Source organism: Ochlerotatus camptorhynchus, unplaced genomic scaffold (assembly GCF_037179485.1).
Source record: "Ochlerotatus camptorhynchus isolate MF236.1 unplaced genomic scaffold, CSIRO-AGI_Acam_v1.1 ptg000183l, whole genome shotgun sequence".
In the NCBI taxonomy this organism is placed as follows: Eukaryota; Metazoa; Arthropoda; class Insecta; order Diptera; family Culicidae; genus Ochlerotatus; species Ochlerotatus camptorhynchus.
In genome coordinates, this window is record NW_027040673.1 from 1,244,014 (window position 1) to 1,263,079 (window position 19,066).

Genomic DNA, 19,066 nt, shown 5'->3' on the forward strand with positions numbered 1-19,066 from the left:
CAGTGCAAATGTTTAAATTTCCGTTAAACATATTAGTGGCGAATCAACTCTTGGATCATCAGTACTTGTTTTAAAAATATAAAATTTGAAAAACATTCATTGTTGTAAAACATATTTAGAATAAACTTTAAAAAAAAAACTATTAATGCTACCCCGTTTTACGGTACATACATATGTACATACAATTTGGTAGAAGGTAAAATTAGTCAGTAGAGTTGAGTGAAAGGTCCACAAAAGTGTTAAAATTTTAAATAACGAAAAAATGTTCATCACAGAAAAACACTACTTACACTACTTTTTCGAACTGTGATGTTCAATATATTTGATTATTTTATTATAGAAAAGCTTATGAAAAATGCAAACTTGAACTTAAAAATGCAAACTTGAGAACTTAGAATGACAACTTTTGGTTTGATTGATTACTTAACGAAGCGAGCTAGAAAAAAACCTTGAAAATTAAAACTAAATGGCTTTTTTCCTCGCAAATATTGTTCATTATTCAGCATTTCTGACTTTGCGGTAGCTAGCTGGGACCTTAGCCATAGAAGTTGAAAAAAAAGACAATTGTTTGCTCCTTCTTTGCCTTTGCAATCAGCTTTTACACGTTTTTAACCACAAATTTATTGGAGATAATTTCCAATTGGATTCCAATTAAGGTACGTAAGGAGTTTGGCATCTTGGGTACTACAGGTGTCAAAATCGCTCTTTTTAATTTATCGTTCTCCTTGCGCAATGGAATGGTGTAAGGCAGGCTTTAAGGTGTAAGGAGGATTTGCGCGATAAATTTTGGCATGGTTCAATGAAATTAATATTTTATTCATGAATCCGATGTTTATCCAACTGATACTTGTTCAAGAACTAACTTGGCGAAGAAATTGGAGCTAATTACACGAACCATGCCTAAAAAAACCGTGGTGAACCCACTGGTTAACGAAAACCACGATTTACGAAACCAAGGTTTTTCAAAACACGGTTTTTGTTTAACGTTCTAATTTCTTCGTCACGCTGGTTGATGATCATTAATCAGTCGAATCAACCTCGAATTCATGAAATAATCACACATTTAAAAGAACCACGATAAAACAATAGAGGTAACTCTAAGGCTACACAGTTCGAAAAGTAGTGTAAATTTCTGTTCAATATGATGCACACAAATGGAGCGTCATATATCATATAAGTTTACATTATATATCATGTAAAGTTCTAGCACAATTCATGCAATGTAGCAAATATTGTATACAAAAGCCCATCTTTGTTAACAACATTGTTTACAAGTTGCTCGGTTGTGTGAAATTAAATTTAAGTTTACGTGAATGAATGTTTACATCACAATTAAAATTCAGAATTTTTATCTGTGTAGAAGGTCCCGAAGAAACGTGTTCAACTTTTTGGCTCAGGTCTAGTACTCTCTTCGGTCCCAAGCTAATCGATGCACCCCTCGAAACACAGGAAAATCCATGAGCCCCTCATTTTATCTGTCAAACTTTCATAGCGAATCAAAACAAACATTGTGTAGTACTCGAATTTCGACTAGAATGGGGTACGTTAATCGTTTGCTTGGGATCAATAGGCTAATCAAGTAGTGAGCCAATTTAATATCATTAGTTTCCAACGGTTGGTAGACATATGCATACTTGAAAGTACATTTCTGGATTTACGGCAGGTGGCAGGTTCATCGCTTAAAAAATCGATGCAAAAATCTCTTATATCAGGAAAAATACAACAGAAGGTAATGCAATGCCATTCACTACACATCGGCATACGCACCTGCTAGGCCTCCCCTTATCCAAAATAATAATATAACTGTGGTGAAATGGCGCTTATTCGGCACTTCAAGTAACACCGATGCACATGCTACCTTAAGCGTAAGAAGGCGGCATGAATTCACCTGAGCCATTAATATTTAAATGGGAAAAATAGGTTACAGTAGACAACAATAACACCGCCGCAAATCGAACAAAAACAAAAGAATTGCATGGCACACATAACCCGAAAAATTTCTCACAACTACCGCACATGGGGGAACTTGATCAATCTAGCTGGCCAAAATTATTATTGAGTTGTAACTGCTAAAGAATATGAATTTATATACTCAAATGAATGATTTTAATGTACTATGGCTCATTTTCAGATTCAAAATTAATTACCACACAGAACGAAATTCTGGATTTTACTGGTGATGTAAACATTCATGCATGCAAAAATGCATGCATGCAAACTTCCCTTTCACGTAAACTAGCTTGAAGGTTGCAAGAAATGTTGCTTCAAAGATGGAAAATTGCATACAATATATGGAATATTGCATGACATGTCTCATAATGTTAATTTGTCTGATAGGGGAAATGGCCTATGGATCTAAGATTGGGCCCATCGCTAAAAATCTGCTATTTATCAATTTTATCTAGATGAACGCGTCATTGGGACAGTACTAATCGATATTTTTAGTCGCTATTGAAAATTTAGTCGATTGCTGAATTTATGTATGGGCCCAAATTAGGGGCATTTAGGTCAACATTACATTCATTTCCCCTATATAATACTTCATTTATGTGCATTATAGTAACGGAAATTTACACTACATTTTTTAACTATGCAATATTGTACGTTGGTGTCAAACAACACTTTTAACACCCATAGTGTACAAAAGGGAAGCTATTTTTTAATGGTAGGCAGAGGCATCAATCTTCAATTTGTATTCATTCAAATGGTAGGAATATTTTCGAATACAAATAGCTAACAACTAGAGTTTGGTTTTATTTATTAAGTACTCATTTACGTCCCTATGTTGATTCAATCCTGCTTGTAATTCCAAAAATATATCGGTCACAATAACACAAGTTTTTCTCAAAATGTCATCTTTGAACTGTTCCAGCGCGCACACAGAAGCGAAAAACAAAAAAATCGAGTACAAGGTATTGTTCGCCAATTAATGCCGAGCTCATTGCACTACTTCGTTTTATAATTTGAGCCATTTTTACAAAAATGACTTTTGACCAGCTATATTAGCCAAATACCCCTCCGTGAACCGGTCGCTCCAAGCCACGCTTCGATGGTGGTTGGCATAGTTGGGCTCAGCCAGGCGTGCATTTCTTTGTTGTTCAGATTCATGTTGCCGTTGCTTATGATGCATTTCTGTCCCACATTCCCACCATTATGTTCCTTTTGGTTCTCGGTCCCAACCATCATGTGTGACACAGTAACCAAAAAGATTCATGCACGGAAATCGTCTATTAGTCTGTGTTGGATTAGTGGGTCGTGGATTAGTCAGTAGGTGTGGGTCAAGTAGTAAGCCAATTTAGGTGAATGACAAAATGTTCTGCTCTCCCTCCGAAATAGGGCTTCTCAGCACAAGCAAAAGTGCTTACCGAATTCTATTTCTGTATCATTTGGAAGTCGTATAAGGAGTAGGTATCCTTCGGATGCGTTACAAAACGAACAATAACAGTCGGTGGTTCGAAGTGTGGGGCGATTCTTGCACAAGCACCTGGTTGATGATGCCTTCACGGTTCAATGATCACTTCCGGCCGACCGACTCGAACTGTTTGGAGCAAGAGTGAATGAATCATTCGCTCAACCTTCAAGGCTGCTTGGTTTTTATGGGTTGTGAGAATTTCTAAAAGTTAACGAATTCGATCCGACGAATCACTTAAGCATGAAATTTGAAGTTTACTTCATTATTGAGGTGCTCACAAATAATTCTGACGATTTGTTGGTTCTGGTGCTTTTTTCTGCAGAAGGAAAGCAAGAGCAGCAGGTATTTGAGAGAGCAACTTTCTGTACAATAACATACAACAAATTTGAAAATGAAACTATTCAACACAAACTTCTAAGCCATTCGTGACCTTGTTAAATCACGTCCCGAAAAGGTGTTTATCGATCATTTCATCAGCTCAAAATAAATCCAATGTCATACCGAAGAAAGTCCGAGCAGCACACGATAGGCTCGTAGCATTAACATTTTAGTTTTTCAAGGGCATGGCGACACTCAACCGAGCGTCGGAACTATCGCGACTCTGGGGCTCAAATTATCATAAACCACATAACTCGTCACGCACAACACGCTATTAAGAAGGAACATTAGGTGGCTTTAAGAATGCAAAGGAAAGAACAGAGTAGGAAGATGAAAATCAAACAGTCGAAGCGATGCCGACCACCCCCAAATATTTGATCAACTTTTAGAACAGAGTGGTAATAGCCAGATGGATGGATGTCGAAATACCGGTTTTGCCGTCTCTCGGTTCCGAATCAATACATTATTTCTGCTTTCCGAACTTTGTGTCTTTGTTGTGGTGAACAGTTACGGTTTGTTGTTGTTTTTCCGTTTGTTATGTGCTTGAATGGGAGTTTTCTTTGGAACGAGAAGCTTTAAGTTTTCTCACGATTCAAAAGTATTTCAAATTTTGTCTTTGAATTGTTAGTCACACTGACAGTAGTTTCTAATTAGTCTTGATGGATTGCTGCCTCCCATCTGGAACGTTTCACCTATCTTAACTTGTTCGCAGTTGTAAGTATTCCACAGTGTCTCTGAAAGAAAACCTTATAAACAAAATCAGTATCGCTGAAACACCCACCAAACGGAAACTTGCGTTCGTCCCTTTAATATGAGGCTAGTATGAAAATGTTTTCTGGGAGGGGTCTAGAATTTTTTTTTAAATATTTTTCATATTTTTTAGAGTAAATTATCCCCCATAGAAACATTTGAAACTAGCCTCAAATGAAAGAAGAGCCCCGGGTGGAGGGGAATAGCAAAACCAAAGCAAACTAATGTTACTATCAATATGTTATTGGTAAATTGAGCGCTTTAACAAGTTAATAGATTATTCTACTATCAAAACATAATTTGTTATTGTTATGATATTCTGGTACCATGAATTTAAGAGCTAATTTGTATCTGATAGCAGAATGAGTTATTGCTATGTCATTACATTGATGAATTTAAACAACATACACATAGTTTGACAACCGACTTTGATATTAATTTGGATAGCAAAACCTGCTATTGATTTTACATTCTTGTCCACTCGAGGCACCTAAGATTAAGTTTAGTTGGCATAACTGTTTTTTTTATTATATTCATGTTGATCTACCAGAGACACTGTGAAATGATGGCTAACAATTGATACTTTTAAAATTCGTTGAAAAGGCATTCCCTTTAATTTAAATTCCAGCACTTCTGTAACTGTCCTTCTGTTTTATACCATTCCCCTTATCCCGCTTAAAAAGAAGAACATTAGAATGGCCTAATAATCCTCAAATTAAACAAAATTACTGCACACAAAAAACTGTGTCACCAAGATAATAAGGCTAAAGCAAAGGCAATATTGTGTAGCTTTGATAGAAAACAATCGTGAAAACATTCGAAAAGTATGGAACATTATGAATGACATTGTATTCCATAAAAAATCTTCAAATGTCAAGAAATGCATAACTGAAATAGTTGTGGAAAACATAGTCGTAACCGAATATGTAATGCTTTTAATGAATATTTTGTTAACATACCGTGTAAGCTTCAAACAGCACTTCTAAGACAATTTAATACCCAACATCAAGTATGCACATTAAATAGAAGCTTATCTAGATCAATCGTGATACTACCGGCTTCGGTCAATGAGTTAGGAAACTATGCACGAGAAATGAAAAGCTCATGTTCTCCTGGTGCAGATTTAATATCAGTCAAATTTGTTAAACAGAATGCTAATACAATTCTTCCAATGTTAAATACTTTGCTCAACCGCTCAGTGATAGAAGGAGTGTTTCCAGAGTAATTAAAAAGAGCACGTGTTACGCCCATCTTTAAAAAAGGCATGAAATCTTGTATTGAAAATTATAGACCGATTTCGATCCTCTCCAATTTGTCCAAGCCGTTCGAAAAACTTTATTCATACTAGACTGCTTGATTTTTTTATTAGCAATAATTTGAATAGCAATAATCAATTCGGATTCCTGCCACGTGCTGTAGTTATTGTGATAAATAATATTCAGACGAACATAGATCAGAAGAAAATATGCTCGGCAATTTTTGTAGATGTCTCTAAAGCATTTGACTGTGTTTCGCATGATATGCTTCTACTAAAGTTGTTTAGATACGGAATCAGAGGAAATGCTCATAGTTTGATTCAATCGCACTTGAAGGATAGGAAACAAATAGTTCAGTTAGATGGTCACAGTAGTTATGAACATCAGATTCTTTATGGAGTACCTCAAGGTTCAATATTAGGACCACTTCTGTTTATCATCTATGTTAATGACATATGTGAGCTTCCTCTGAAAGGTACGCTAAAAATGTACGCAGATGATTCTGTACTTGTATACAGTGCTGAAAATGTAGAACAATTATTTGACGATATGCAGCATGACCTGAATCTCATAAATAATTGGTTTTTTTAATAACGGTTTAACCATAAATGCAACAAAATCTAGGTATATGATCTTTTCGATTTAATTCCATTAACTAAAATCTTTATTTGGGAAGAAACCAGTTAGAAAGAGTAAAAACTCATACATATTTAGGATTATTGATTCAACAAAATCTAAAATGGAACAGTCATGTAGAAAGTATCCACTCAAAGATAGTTAAATTCCTTGGTATGCTGAGAGGAACTAGTTATATGCTCCCGTCGAAAGAAAGAAAATGCTTGTACTACTCACATGTTCACTCTCAATTAACATACATGAACATAATCTGGCAGAATGCTCCAGCTTATGTCATAAGCAAACTTTCAATCACTTTGAACAAATTTATGCGTATAATATTCTGGGAGCAATATAATAATCCTGAAATAAGAACTGCTGATCTGTATTTGACTAATCACAGTCTTGTTTAAACATAGTTTGAATTTACAAAGTAATCGTGATTTCCATCGATACGAGACACGTTCAGTAGATAATTTACGTGTATTAGCACCAAGAACCAACTATCTCAGATTAGGTTGTATGTATAGTGCAATAGTCAACTTCAATAATTTACAAACGAATATTTTGACCATTGTTCTTCTATATATTCGCTGCCTGATGCCGAGTTGAATTTCAGCACTCTGGATGTCACCGATCGAGGAAATGCTTCTACTCCTGTTAATTGGAACCTGGGACGCGCTGTAGAAAGCATTGTGGAAGCCCCCAATCCCTCTAACCCAGTCCTGCCATCTGCCGCCTCCGATCTTCATAGTCGTTCCGGGCCTGTGGTTGGATGTGCACAGTTCGAAAAGTAGTGTAAATTTCTGTTCAATATGATGCACACAAATGGAGCGTCTTATATCATATAAGTTTACATTATATATCATGTAAAGTTCTAGCACAATTCATGTGATGTAGCAAATATTGTATACAAAAGCCCATCTTTGTAAACAACATTGTTTACAAGTTGCTCGGTTGTGTGAAATTTAATTTAAGTTTACGTGAATGAATGTTTACATCACAATTAAAATTCAGAATTTTTATGAGTGTGGAGAGGGAGTCTTCCAACCTACTCATTACGGCGAGTATCCACTTGAGATTGTTCATGTCCATTCGCCACCTGATGTTTCCATGACTTCCAGGGAAAACGCCTTACCTCGTGCGACCACCGACCGTAGTAAACACGACGTCATTTTCTACTACCAAAACGTAGGCGGAATGCATTCTGATGTTCTTGACTACCACCTAGCTGTATCGGACCGGTGCTACGATGTCATCGTTTTTGTCGAGACTTGGCTCGATTCTCGAACGCTTTCCATCCAGGTGTTCGGATCCGAATACGAAGTTTTCCGCTGTGACAGAAAAAAACAGTCGGAAATCTACTGGAGGTGGTGTTCTCGTGGCGAGAGCTATTGAAAACGTCTTGTGGAACTGTGTGAAACAAGTTTGGGTGGCCGTAGAACTGAGCGATCGCACACTGTACCTATGTGCGGTGTATATTGCACCTGACCGGGTTCGTGACAACGAACTTATCGATACCCATTGCCGGTCCGTTTTCACTATAATGGAGAGTGCGACACCAATTGATGAGATAATCGTTCTGGGTGACTTCAATCTACCCGGCGTTTCCTGGAAACCATCTCACAGCGGCTTTCTCTACCCAGACCCTGTACACTCTGTATTTCATACAGGATAAGTTAGCCTTCTCGACTGCTATAGTACAGCAACACTATCTCAAATAAACCACGTAGTCAACGAAAACAACCGTAGCCTGGACCTCTGCTTCGTTAGCGTTCAGGACACCGCTCCTTTCATCTCCACGGCACCTTCTCCACTAGTAAAGCAAGTACATCATCACCCTCCCTTGGTTGTCACTGTTGCTGACAATCACGATCGGGTCTTTGACGACATTTCCACGGCCGTGTCATACGATTTCCGGAAAGCCGATCACCGTAGTATCGTCAACGTGCTATCTAGTATAGATTGGTAGAGCATCCTCGATCCTGATAATGTTGAAACCGCTGCGCAAACATTTTCACATGTCTTGGCTTATGTCATTGACAGGCACGTTCCGAAAAGAGTTCACCGTAAAATTTCTCATCCTCCCTGGCAGACGAGTGAACTCCGTAGGTTGAAGTCGGCCAAGAGAGCCGCATTAAGAAAATTCACTAAGTATCGTACGCTTTCGCTGAAACGTCACTACGTTAGGCTCAATTATGAGTTCAAGCGAGTTAGCCGTCGATGCTATTCGCGATATCAACGAGGGATTCAGAGGAAACTCAAGTCGCACCCGAAGTCTTTCTGGAATTACGTAAATGAGCAGCGCATTGAATCCGGCCTACCTTCTTCAATAGTGTTGAATGGAGCAGTTGCTTCCACTCCTCAGCAGATCTGTCGCTTGTTTTCTGAGAAGTTCGCCAGTGTTTTCACGAATGAGAGATTAACTGACGAACACGTTACCCTAGCAGCTAGTAATATTCCACTGTACGGTCAAACACTGGGTGCTATGGATGTCAACGTCGAGATGATTTCCACTGCCGCATCACAGCTCAAGTCGTCCTTCAATCCAGGACCCGATGGCGTTCCATCCGTATTCCTGAAAAAGCATATCGCCAGCTTGCTGATGCCCATGCTATTTCGATTGTCCATCACGAGTGGTACATTTCCATCTTGTTGGAAATTCGCACATATGTTTCCTTTCCACAAAAAGGGCAGCAAACGGGATGTGGACAGTTATCGTGGAATTACGTCGTTGAGTGCAGTTTAGAAGTTATTCGAGTTTGGTTATCATGGAGCCTCTACTCTCTCATTGTAAGCAGTATCTAAGTGGTGATCAACACGGCTTCACTTCCGGTCGTTCTACTTCCACAAATCTGCTGTGTTTGACATCGTATCTTACGGAAAGCATGGCAGAGAGGACTCAAACAGACGTCATATACACCGACTTGTCAGCTGCCTTCGATAAGCTAAACCATGCCATCGCGATTGCCAAGTTGCATAGACTTGGGGTCAGCGGCAACCTCTTGCGATGGTTTCGTTCATATCTCACTGATCGGCAACTGATGGTTGCCATTGGTGACAACCGGTCCAATATCTATCTAGCTACGTCAGGAATACCTCAAGGAAGTCACCTGGGACCTTTGATTTTCTTACTCTACTTCAATGACGTGAACTTGGTCATCGAAGGCCCACGACTATCGTATGCAGACGATCTTAAAATCTACCTACGAATCCGCTCGATTGATGACTGTCACTTCCTTCAACGTCAGTTCGAAGCCTTTGCCAGCTGGTGTAATTTGAACCGAATGGTGGTTAACCCCACTAAGTGTTCAGTGATCACTTTTACTCGGAAGAAAGAACCAATCACATTTGAATACAAACTTATCGGCACTGTAATCGACCGTGTGAACCATGTGAAAGATCTGGGTGTTATTCTGGATTACGTAAGCAGCACATCTCGTACGTTGTCGACAAGGCGTCTAGGACATTGGGATTTATCTTCAGGATAGCAAAGAATTTCTCCGATATCTACTTTTTGAAGTCACTGTACTGTTCCTTGGTGCGATCTATTCTGGAATATTGTTCTGTGGTCTGGAGTCCAAACTACAACAATGGTGCTGAGAGAGTTGAGTTCGTTCAACGCAGTTTTCTTCGATTCGCTCTGCGGAAGCTGCCTTGGAGAGACCCATTTCATCTGCCCAGCTATGAAAGTCGTTGCCAGCTGATTTATCTGGAGCCTCTCCGAACAAGAAGAGACACCTCTAGGGCCCTGTTCATTGCGGACACTTTACAAGGTAGAATTGATTGCAGTGCAATCTTGGGGCAAGTCAACATTAACGTCCAACCCCGTGCGCTACGTAACAACGTTTTGCTGAGATTGCCACTTCAGCGCACAAACTATGGCATGAACGGTGCAATAGGTGGGCTGCAACGAGTGTTCAATCGAGTCTCGGGCATCTTCGATTTCCATATGCCTCGACAGCTGCTAAGAAGATACTTCTCATCGTTCTTTTCTGGCACAGTTAACCGTGAATGATTGTGTGTTTCTTTATGTATTTTATTCTTAGTTTTTATTTTTTGACTTACCTATATAAGTTACTTAAATCATCATTGGGGCTATACACAGCCTGTTGATGCAGACAAATAAATAAATGTTGCAAATTCTGCACGTCACCTTTGAAAGCTTTAAGGTTCTACAAAGAGTCAAACCATTGTCCCGAATGAGAAAAATTTAACTATGAATTTAGAGATTGTTCAAGAAATTAAGATTAATTTCCATCCAGAGAAAAAAAAATCATCATTTCTGACTTATAAAACTCAAAAGACCTTCAAAGATTTAGTAGTTTGGGGAAATTGTGAGGATATTCTCATTAGATTATTCGAATTCTGGGCTTCAACACCAAGGGAAATAATAAAAGCTGCTAGGGTTGTGCTTGTGTGAATTCTTAAAATAGTAAACATTTCTGATCATAAATGGTTTGACTTACATAAAATTGAGGAATTCGAACGAAATCACGCATTGCCATATGATAGTTATTTGATAATTTTCTTTTTGCTCAAATGTTTTCTACCGTTTGCGTTGTGTGCGAGAGACGACGGTAGAGCATGCGTGTACGACTACAAACAGACTGTAGCGCAGGACCTAGGCGAGTAAGAGAGGTGACACAGTCGGAAGAAGTGTTAGTTTGTTTGCTAAAATGAACCATGCCCATTTTGTTATGGCAAGTTTGCTATAAGAAATGCTCCTCGTGTTTATTAGCGAAATTCACATCAAAGCTTGATTAATTGCGTAGGAAATCAGTTTGGTACGGCATTTGTGACCAGCATACACCTTCCGGTCGTATGAAACAGGTCAGATCCGCAGATACAAATTTTTGTTTTGAATTTCGGTATGGCAAAATAGTGAACTTTTCGTGAATATTAACGGGAGACCGTGAGTTCCGCCCACCTTTCATTTCCCATCTCGGTGTGTGAGAGTGGAATCAAAATTCACGTATATCAGTCATTCTTAAAATGCTTACAAGCTGGATCAACGATAGAGCTTTCGAATTTCATTGTATTAAAGTTTCTTTATTTAGTTTAATAATCGAGTTCTCAGTTTGCGGATTATAAATATCAGCATAATATCAGTTTCTGGACGAAATCTTCACGATTCAGCTTCTTCGAAAATTTGAATTTTCTGAGGTTTAAAATACTTCATACACTTTTTTTTCGATTACCTAATGTCTACCAAGATCAATTTTTGCGATTTTTTTTATTGTGTAGATTTAAGAACATCTCAACATTCGTTGCAAGACTTAGTAAGACTAACGTCTCGTAAATTGGAAATTTATCTCGTTAAATTTAACCGAATTGGTGTCCTAAAGTTGGTGCCATTTTTTGGTCTGGGGTAATTATTTCAAATCATTAGTTTTATTATAAGCAAAATGGACTCAACATGACGAAGTATCTTGGAATCCTATGGTAAATGCAACCAACAGCCTACCTTCGCTAAAGCATACTTTCATTTCAAACAAAAATCACCAGTTCCTCATGTAGGTGCTGTTTTCCATTCAAAGCACTCACTTAACCAATTAATATCGTGATAATCGAACCAAAACTAGGCCAAGAAAGCATTGATTGCGTTACGTGACGTCTGGTATCACAATCAGTTTCCACTTGAGGAGACGTGTCAAAAACTACCATCCAGCTGCCATTGATTGCGTTGATTCGCAATCAACCCAGACTGGTAATTAATAAGCTAATGATTTTGTTGTTACTCCATGCATCGTGTTCGATGGTAAGATAGAAAACAGAAACAGATATGCAGATAATCATGTAAGACATCGGAGTTTGCTGCATCATGGAAATGAGGAAACTACCAATTTCCTCAAACGTGTTTGTGTGTGCTGGTGCGATTTGGCGTCGTATCACACACATCAATCGATGTGCATCAGCTGGTGATTAAGATTCGATAATCAAAGATGTCCGGACGGACACTGGAGCAGTAGTATGGAAATGTATATAATTGATTCGCAGACAGTTTTTGGATACATGCACAGACACACATTATTGTTATGAGAGTTTGTGCAGTCGATCAGTCATTACCGGGAAGCATGCCTACGTTTTTTTTAAATTGAGATGTCGCCTCATTTGCATGGCATCCCTCTCGTCAAGGTGACAATAATTATCAACTTGAAGGTAATCCGTCGCGTAGTTAATTAATGCATTTAATTAGTTTTGTGGTTGTTCTTCATGGCGTGTAGAAGTAAATTGAAGTATTGATTTCTAGGTTCCTATTAAATATCGCCTTCAATAAATGTTCTGTGTCAACATTTGCTTAAATCATATTGAGATGGATACGAACATGAAAACGAGCATGCTCCGCTTAAAAGCTCACTTAATATGCGCGTAGCAAAGTGTCCATCTATGTTCGACTAGACGAACTGTCAGTGCTCCAAAGAGCATAAACAAAAATGAAAAAGCTAAAAATCGTTACTCACGTTATGCTCTCCCGGCTCGTGTTGTAATTGCTGTTTCGCTGTGAGCGCAGCAGCTTACTCCATTCGTGCATAAGCTGTCCGCCTTTGTTTTCCAACTCCGACCAAAGCTGCAGCTCGTCCATCGAGTGTAACGCCGAGGTGCTTCCACTGGCATTCGAACGGGGTGGCCTGAAATGGTTGGAATGGCTTACTCTTGAAAAGCTCAGTTCAAAATTCACCAAAAAGAAAAACTCACCTATCAATAGAATCCATGCTGCTGTTGAAGTCCAGCATATAGTCATCCGACGCGATGGAATCACATGGCGACAGAGTATCCAGCGATTCCGCTCGGGACAACCGGGTTCTGTTCTTCCGGATCGACGCCGGTGATTCATACGTCGCTGCCATAATCTTTCTGGGCTTTGGCACCGGGGGAACACTCTTCGAGAGAGATCTGTTGTTAATGCTATTGTTGTTGTTCAACGAAGAAACGGAATCTCGCAGCGTGGGAGTATCTTCAAGGATGTTAAGGTTGATCGACTCCAGGTCAATCATACTGTTGTCGTTGAGCGTCGGCTCGTCAAACACCAGTGCCGGTTGATCGGCAATCTCATCATCTATCAGAAAATCTCGCCCTCCATCTGAGAGGGATAGAGAGTTGGATGCATGCGTTGGAGTTCCCGGTGTAACGGGACTGGCGATTTCCTCCAGTTCCGGGGAGATCTCATCGATGTCTTTCTCCTTCTCCCGTTCTTCCGGTTTGCCTTCGACGGGTTTCTTGCGATTCTTACGAGCATCATCCGACTCGGTGCAACTGCTGACCAAACTATCCGTGGGGGATGTTTCGTCATCCAGCAAGATGGCATCACCGACGGCCGCTGCGATTTCAGCGAATTTGTATTCCTCAGAACGGAAGATGCGGTTACTGTCCGGTTGATCGGAAAGGGTGTTATCGTTGAAGCTATTCTGCACCTCGGATACGCTGTCCAAGTTGGTGGAGATGTCCATCGGGACCGGGGCCGAAAATGATGCTAGGAAAATGAAAAACAGTGGTTCATTAGTGGACAGTCTTCTCCTTAGGGATTATATTTATGATATCCCATGGAATATTTTCAATTTTATTATGGTCATATTGGCCATGATTTATAATTCAAGAAAGTTTTAAAACCTCGATTAAGATTAGCAATTTTATTTGGAATGGAACTATAAATAAATCAAATGTTAGAGATTTATTAGAAAGCAAATCTTGCTTAAAAATTCAATCATCTGTCTGAATTCATTATATTTTCAGAGAAATTTCTATGAATTCTGAACAAATCTCATATTCATCAAGATAATTTCCTGGTAAAAGGTAATATTTTTTATTCAAATACTCTTAAATTTCGTTAGTTCCTTTTTGCCTTTGGCGAACACCGTAAGGCTATAATAATGTCAGTTGAAAAACACATTTTCGACACAGCTTGACGAAATCGGAAAAAAAGTTCCACTTGGTATGTTTTATAAAAAGTTTAACCCAATCGTATATTTGGTTCCGGATAAACGGTAAATTACGCATATAACATAATAATACGCAGTATTTTTTTTCGAAGATTCCTGAACCGATTGGAGTACAACCAGTTAATTTTGTTTCCATAGAATCCTAGTAAATCTAGTCTCGAATGGACATTTGGTTCCAGTGATATGACCACAAATCCTGATTAATCCAACTACCGGTGTCAAGACGCTTTCTCGTGTAATTTTAAATAGTTGTATTTCATTAGGGTGGGTCAAGTATTTATGGTGGATCTCAACCCACTGCTCCCCTCTTCTCTTCCGATGGGTATTATAATCCACAAAAACGTTGTCAAATTTGATCAAATTTGCTTATGATCTGGATTTGCGGGAGAATTTTAAATTTTGTATGGGAAAATGTATGGGAAACGAAACGAACCTATTCATTTGCTTCCCAAAAATTCAAATATTGATCAAATTTCACCAAATCGCAGATTTGGGAATACTATACAGAACTACTTTGTCGAAGGCTGTAAATCAAGTCGACTTCTGAGATTTTTCTGATTTATTACCTCAGATTTTCAAGTCCGTGCGTTTAGAATCATCCTAAGGATCTAATTCTGGATCCGTTGCAGTTGCTGGTGATGGCATTTGGAGAAACTCTTCCAGACTGGCATACCATTCTCAAAAACAGGTAGAATATGTTGTTTATAGACAGCAAACTTAATTTTCAGGAATAAGATGGACTTCCTGTTGATAAGCGGATACAGTGGTATTAGTTTTGTAAATGTGCTCCCTAAAATGAACCTTGCTGTCTAGTGTAAATCCGAGGTACACTAACCTCTTTTGACCATTCCACCAGTGAACCACTTAATCATATCTTATTATTCACATACGGAACAAGTCTAGGTGATTGGGAAAGGGGAAAAATTATAACCTGGATCTTCGCCGCTTTGATACGGATCTTCCAGTTGTTGAACTACTCAGAGAGGACATCCAAGCCTCTGTACAAAATACTTTCAAACTTGGGAAACTCCCTTATGGGGTTCCCGGACTGAAAGACTGAAAGTATTCTTAATAAAGAAACAACAACAACATCAACGTCTCTCTGGACTTTGTCAGTAACACCTCCGATGACTTTTCGTTATAGACGATGGATGCGTCATCTGCAAACAGAGGCAACGTTCCACCATCTGGGAGAGCCGAAATGTCGGAGGTGAACAGGTGGAACAGGAAGGATTCAATGATACTTCCGTGCCAATTTTGAAAACATCAGAGGGATAGTTTTGGATGATCTTCACGAAGAATATTGGCAGACCATATCGTTGTAATTTGTGCCAAACATTATCGAATGCTTTTTCAACATCCAACAATGCCATAGCTGATGGTTTAAAGACAGACTTTTTCTGTCTGAGAATATTTGTTACTTGAGTCAGGTATTTATTTATTCTGACTTCTGATTTATTTAGGCCTATTGTTCCGCGCATATCAACAGGCGTAGCTTGTAGGTACGTGTGGAATACTGGGTTAAAGTGAAAGATTAGTAACTGTTTGTATAAAGATCAAATCTATTTGCAGTCTTCGAAAAAGTTTGTTTGTGTTGTATTCTCAATCTAAGTCGGAGATTTGGTGAAATTTGAACAATATTTGGATTTTTGGTAAACAAATGAATCGGATATAAATTTTTTCCGTAAATCGAGATCAGAACCAAATTCGTTCAAATTTTGCTGATGCTTGTTTTGACAATTTGATGTTTAACAATTATTGTATATCAAATCAGTTACGTATATTTGACATTTGATTTTGAACTAAATTGCCTTCAGGATACAAACTATTAATATTCATTCATCCCTTCTGACCCAGACATGGCGACCTGGTATTGTATATCAAACTGGGCCCAACAAAGTCACTTTCAATCGAAAATCGTCAAGCGACGACAAAGCTGTCAACCATCACTTTCAATTGAAAGCCATTCTGTCTTCTCTTCGAGCAGATTCCCTTCAACATCAACAGAACCACTTTCGATCAGTTTTCATGCTGTCTGTTTTGGCTTGACTCACGTGTTAATCTCGTCTTTCATTGTCAAATGAACTTACGTTCGCATTGAAGCGAAGCTGTTCGATCCAAATTCGCGCAGTGTTCTGAATTTTGTTGATTGTTCACTCGGTTCATGCGCATAGATTTGTACACGTGATGTCAAATTTATCATTGTCGGACGGTTCGTTTACCTATCAATATGGGTATTCTTGAAATCGGGGTGACGTATAGAGACTGAAAATCGGAATCGATGACCAAGCCATTTTGAAATACAATATGGCGGCTTCCAACTTCAGGAAAAATGGGAACTACTGACACCGTCACATCGATATGGGTATTTTTTTAACTGGGGTGACGTCTAAAGATTGAAAATCGATATGCGATGCCATTTTTTAAATCCAATATGGCGAGTTTAAGAAAAAGTGGGATATACTGTCAAATATCCATCAATATAGGTATGACGTATAGAGAATGAAAATCGATATTCGACACCATTTTGAAATCCAAGATAAAGGCTTCCAACCCATCAATCTGGGTAATTTTGAAATCGGGGTGTGGTCTACAGATTGGAAATCAATATTTGACGCCATGACGGTTTCCGATTTCATAAATACTGTAAAATCCCGATCAATATTGACACTTTTTCTGAAACCCGATGGCAACCATCTTGGACTCCAAAATGGCATCGAATATCGATTTTCTGCATCTACGCGTCATCCCTGTTGCGAAAATACCCATATCGTAGGCATCGGATATCCAATTTCCGTATCAGCGCGTTGTTCCCGTTCGGAAAATACCCATATCTTAGTGTATTTGACACTTTTCTGAAAACCGATGGCCGCCATATTGGATTTTCGGCATCTATGCGTCATTCCCGTTCCAAAAAATCAGTGGCGTCGCCCTAACCTCAATCTACCTGTTCAACAACTCTCAAAACGTAAACAAACAAAACAATATTGGTTGCAATGGATACAAATCAGTGAAACTAGAAGACCCTATGTCTTTTGAAACTGAATTGAATGTAAACATGACCCTAAATAACGTTTTCAAAGTTGTTGAACAGGTAAAAAGTGAGGTTACGCGACGCCACTGCAAAAAATCCATATCTTAGGGTGTTTGAAACGTTTTCTGAAAATAAATGGCCGCCAACTTGGATTCCAAAATGACGTTGAATATCGATAATCACGTCGTCCCGTTCCGAAAATAGCAATATTGTAGGGTATTCGATACTTTTTCTGAAAACCGATGGCCGCCATCTTGGATTCCAAAAAGGCATCGAATAACGATTTTCTTTCTACGTTCCGAAAATTCCCATATCTTAGGGTATTTGACACTTTTTTTTTGAAAACCAATGACCTCCATATTGGATAACAACATGGCATCGCATATCCAATTTCCGTATCAACGCGTTGTTCCCGTTCGGAAAATACCCATATCTTAGTGTATTTGACACTTTTCTGACAACCGATGGCCGCCATATTGGATTCCAAAATAGCGTCGAATATCGATTATCGGTATGTACGTGTCGTTCTCGTTCTGAAAATACCCATTTTAGACTTTACCTGAGCCCAATGGTCACCATCTTGGATTTCAAAATGGCGTCGTACATCGATTTTCGGCACCTTCACGTCGTCCCCGTTCCAAAAATACCCATCTTGGACTTCAGAATGGCCTCGTTAATTTAATTTTCGTTTAATATAAAATAGCAATTTATATTTACGGATACTATCCGGATACTATATTTTGAGTTCCGAATTGAAGTGAAAGTGGAAGAAACGAAGGAAGCAGTTTTTTGAGTTCATTCATTGCGTCAATTGAATCAAGTCTGCCTCAAATGAAATGAACTGAAGCACTTGACGAACGAAACAAGTGATAGTCCAATCATGTTTGAAAAGAGGAATGTTCATCGTGACTTGATAACTAGAAACACAATGACTTACACGAAAATGATATTGCTCGAAATGAAGCGATTCTGCGGAAAGTTCATTTACTTTTCCTTGTTTCGAAAATGCAGAACCCTGGTGTCAAACATTGGTAACACTCAGGCATGCTTCAGGTACCCATCAAAATCTCACAAATATACTTCACAGAGTATAGGAGTTTTGTAATTGGGGAAACTTAACATTGTAATACTGAGTATTTAGAGAAATTAATAACATTCCATGGCACATCAGTAAAGTGTAACTGCGTAAATTAAATTAACTTAATTTAAGTAAATTTCAGATGATTTTTAGGGATTTCTTAAAAATAGACTTTTATTGATTTAGATGATTAAATTGATTCATGTAGAGGCAATGACAAAGAGCGGAAAAGCGTATTTTCCAGTCATTTAGCCTGCTGCAAGACGAAAGCAATTTGCCGAATGCGGGTTAGGCCGAAAGGAAATACTATGTTAAATAGGTCATTAAACGAATTTTTAAATATATCCGCAAAGATACCAAAAACACACATTTTAGCACAAAACAATAGTCAAACAAATATGTCCAATACAATACAAGAATAAAGATGAATCCTTTTTCGATAAAAACTTCCAAAAATTAACTATTTTTGAGCTAACAGAGTGCTAGTACATGCCAGTTTCAAACCAAGCAAGAGGCTCCGAACTTTTTTCATATATAAGAATTTGTGTTTATGGTATTACTGTTCGTCATATGACGTCAATACCAATTTATTAAAGAAGACAA

The 19,066-nt window shown here is 38.5% G+C and overlaps 1 protein-coding gene across 20 annotated transcripts in view; it reads right to left on the minus strand.

Annotated features, from left to right (window-relative positions):
• Window positions 1-19,066, minus strand: part of LOC135702051 (probable serine/threonine-protein kinase DDB_G0282963) — a 244,593-nt gene that overhangs the window by 56,646 nt on the left and 168,881 nt on the right. For all 20 annotated transcript variants that reach the window (XM_065223029.1, XM_065223028.1, XM_065223027.1 and 17 more), the window contains 2 exons: window positions 13,111-13,885; window positions 12,876-13,043 (listed from right to left, as the gene is read on the minus strand). In XM_065223029.1, the coding sequence (XP_065079101.1) occupies window positions 12,876-13,043; window positions 13,111-13,885 (943 nt within the window). The remainder of the gene's footprint in view (window positions 1-12,875; window positions 13,044-13,110; window positions 13,886-19,066) is intronic.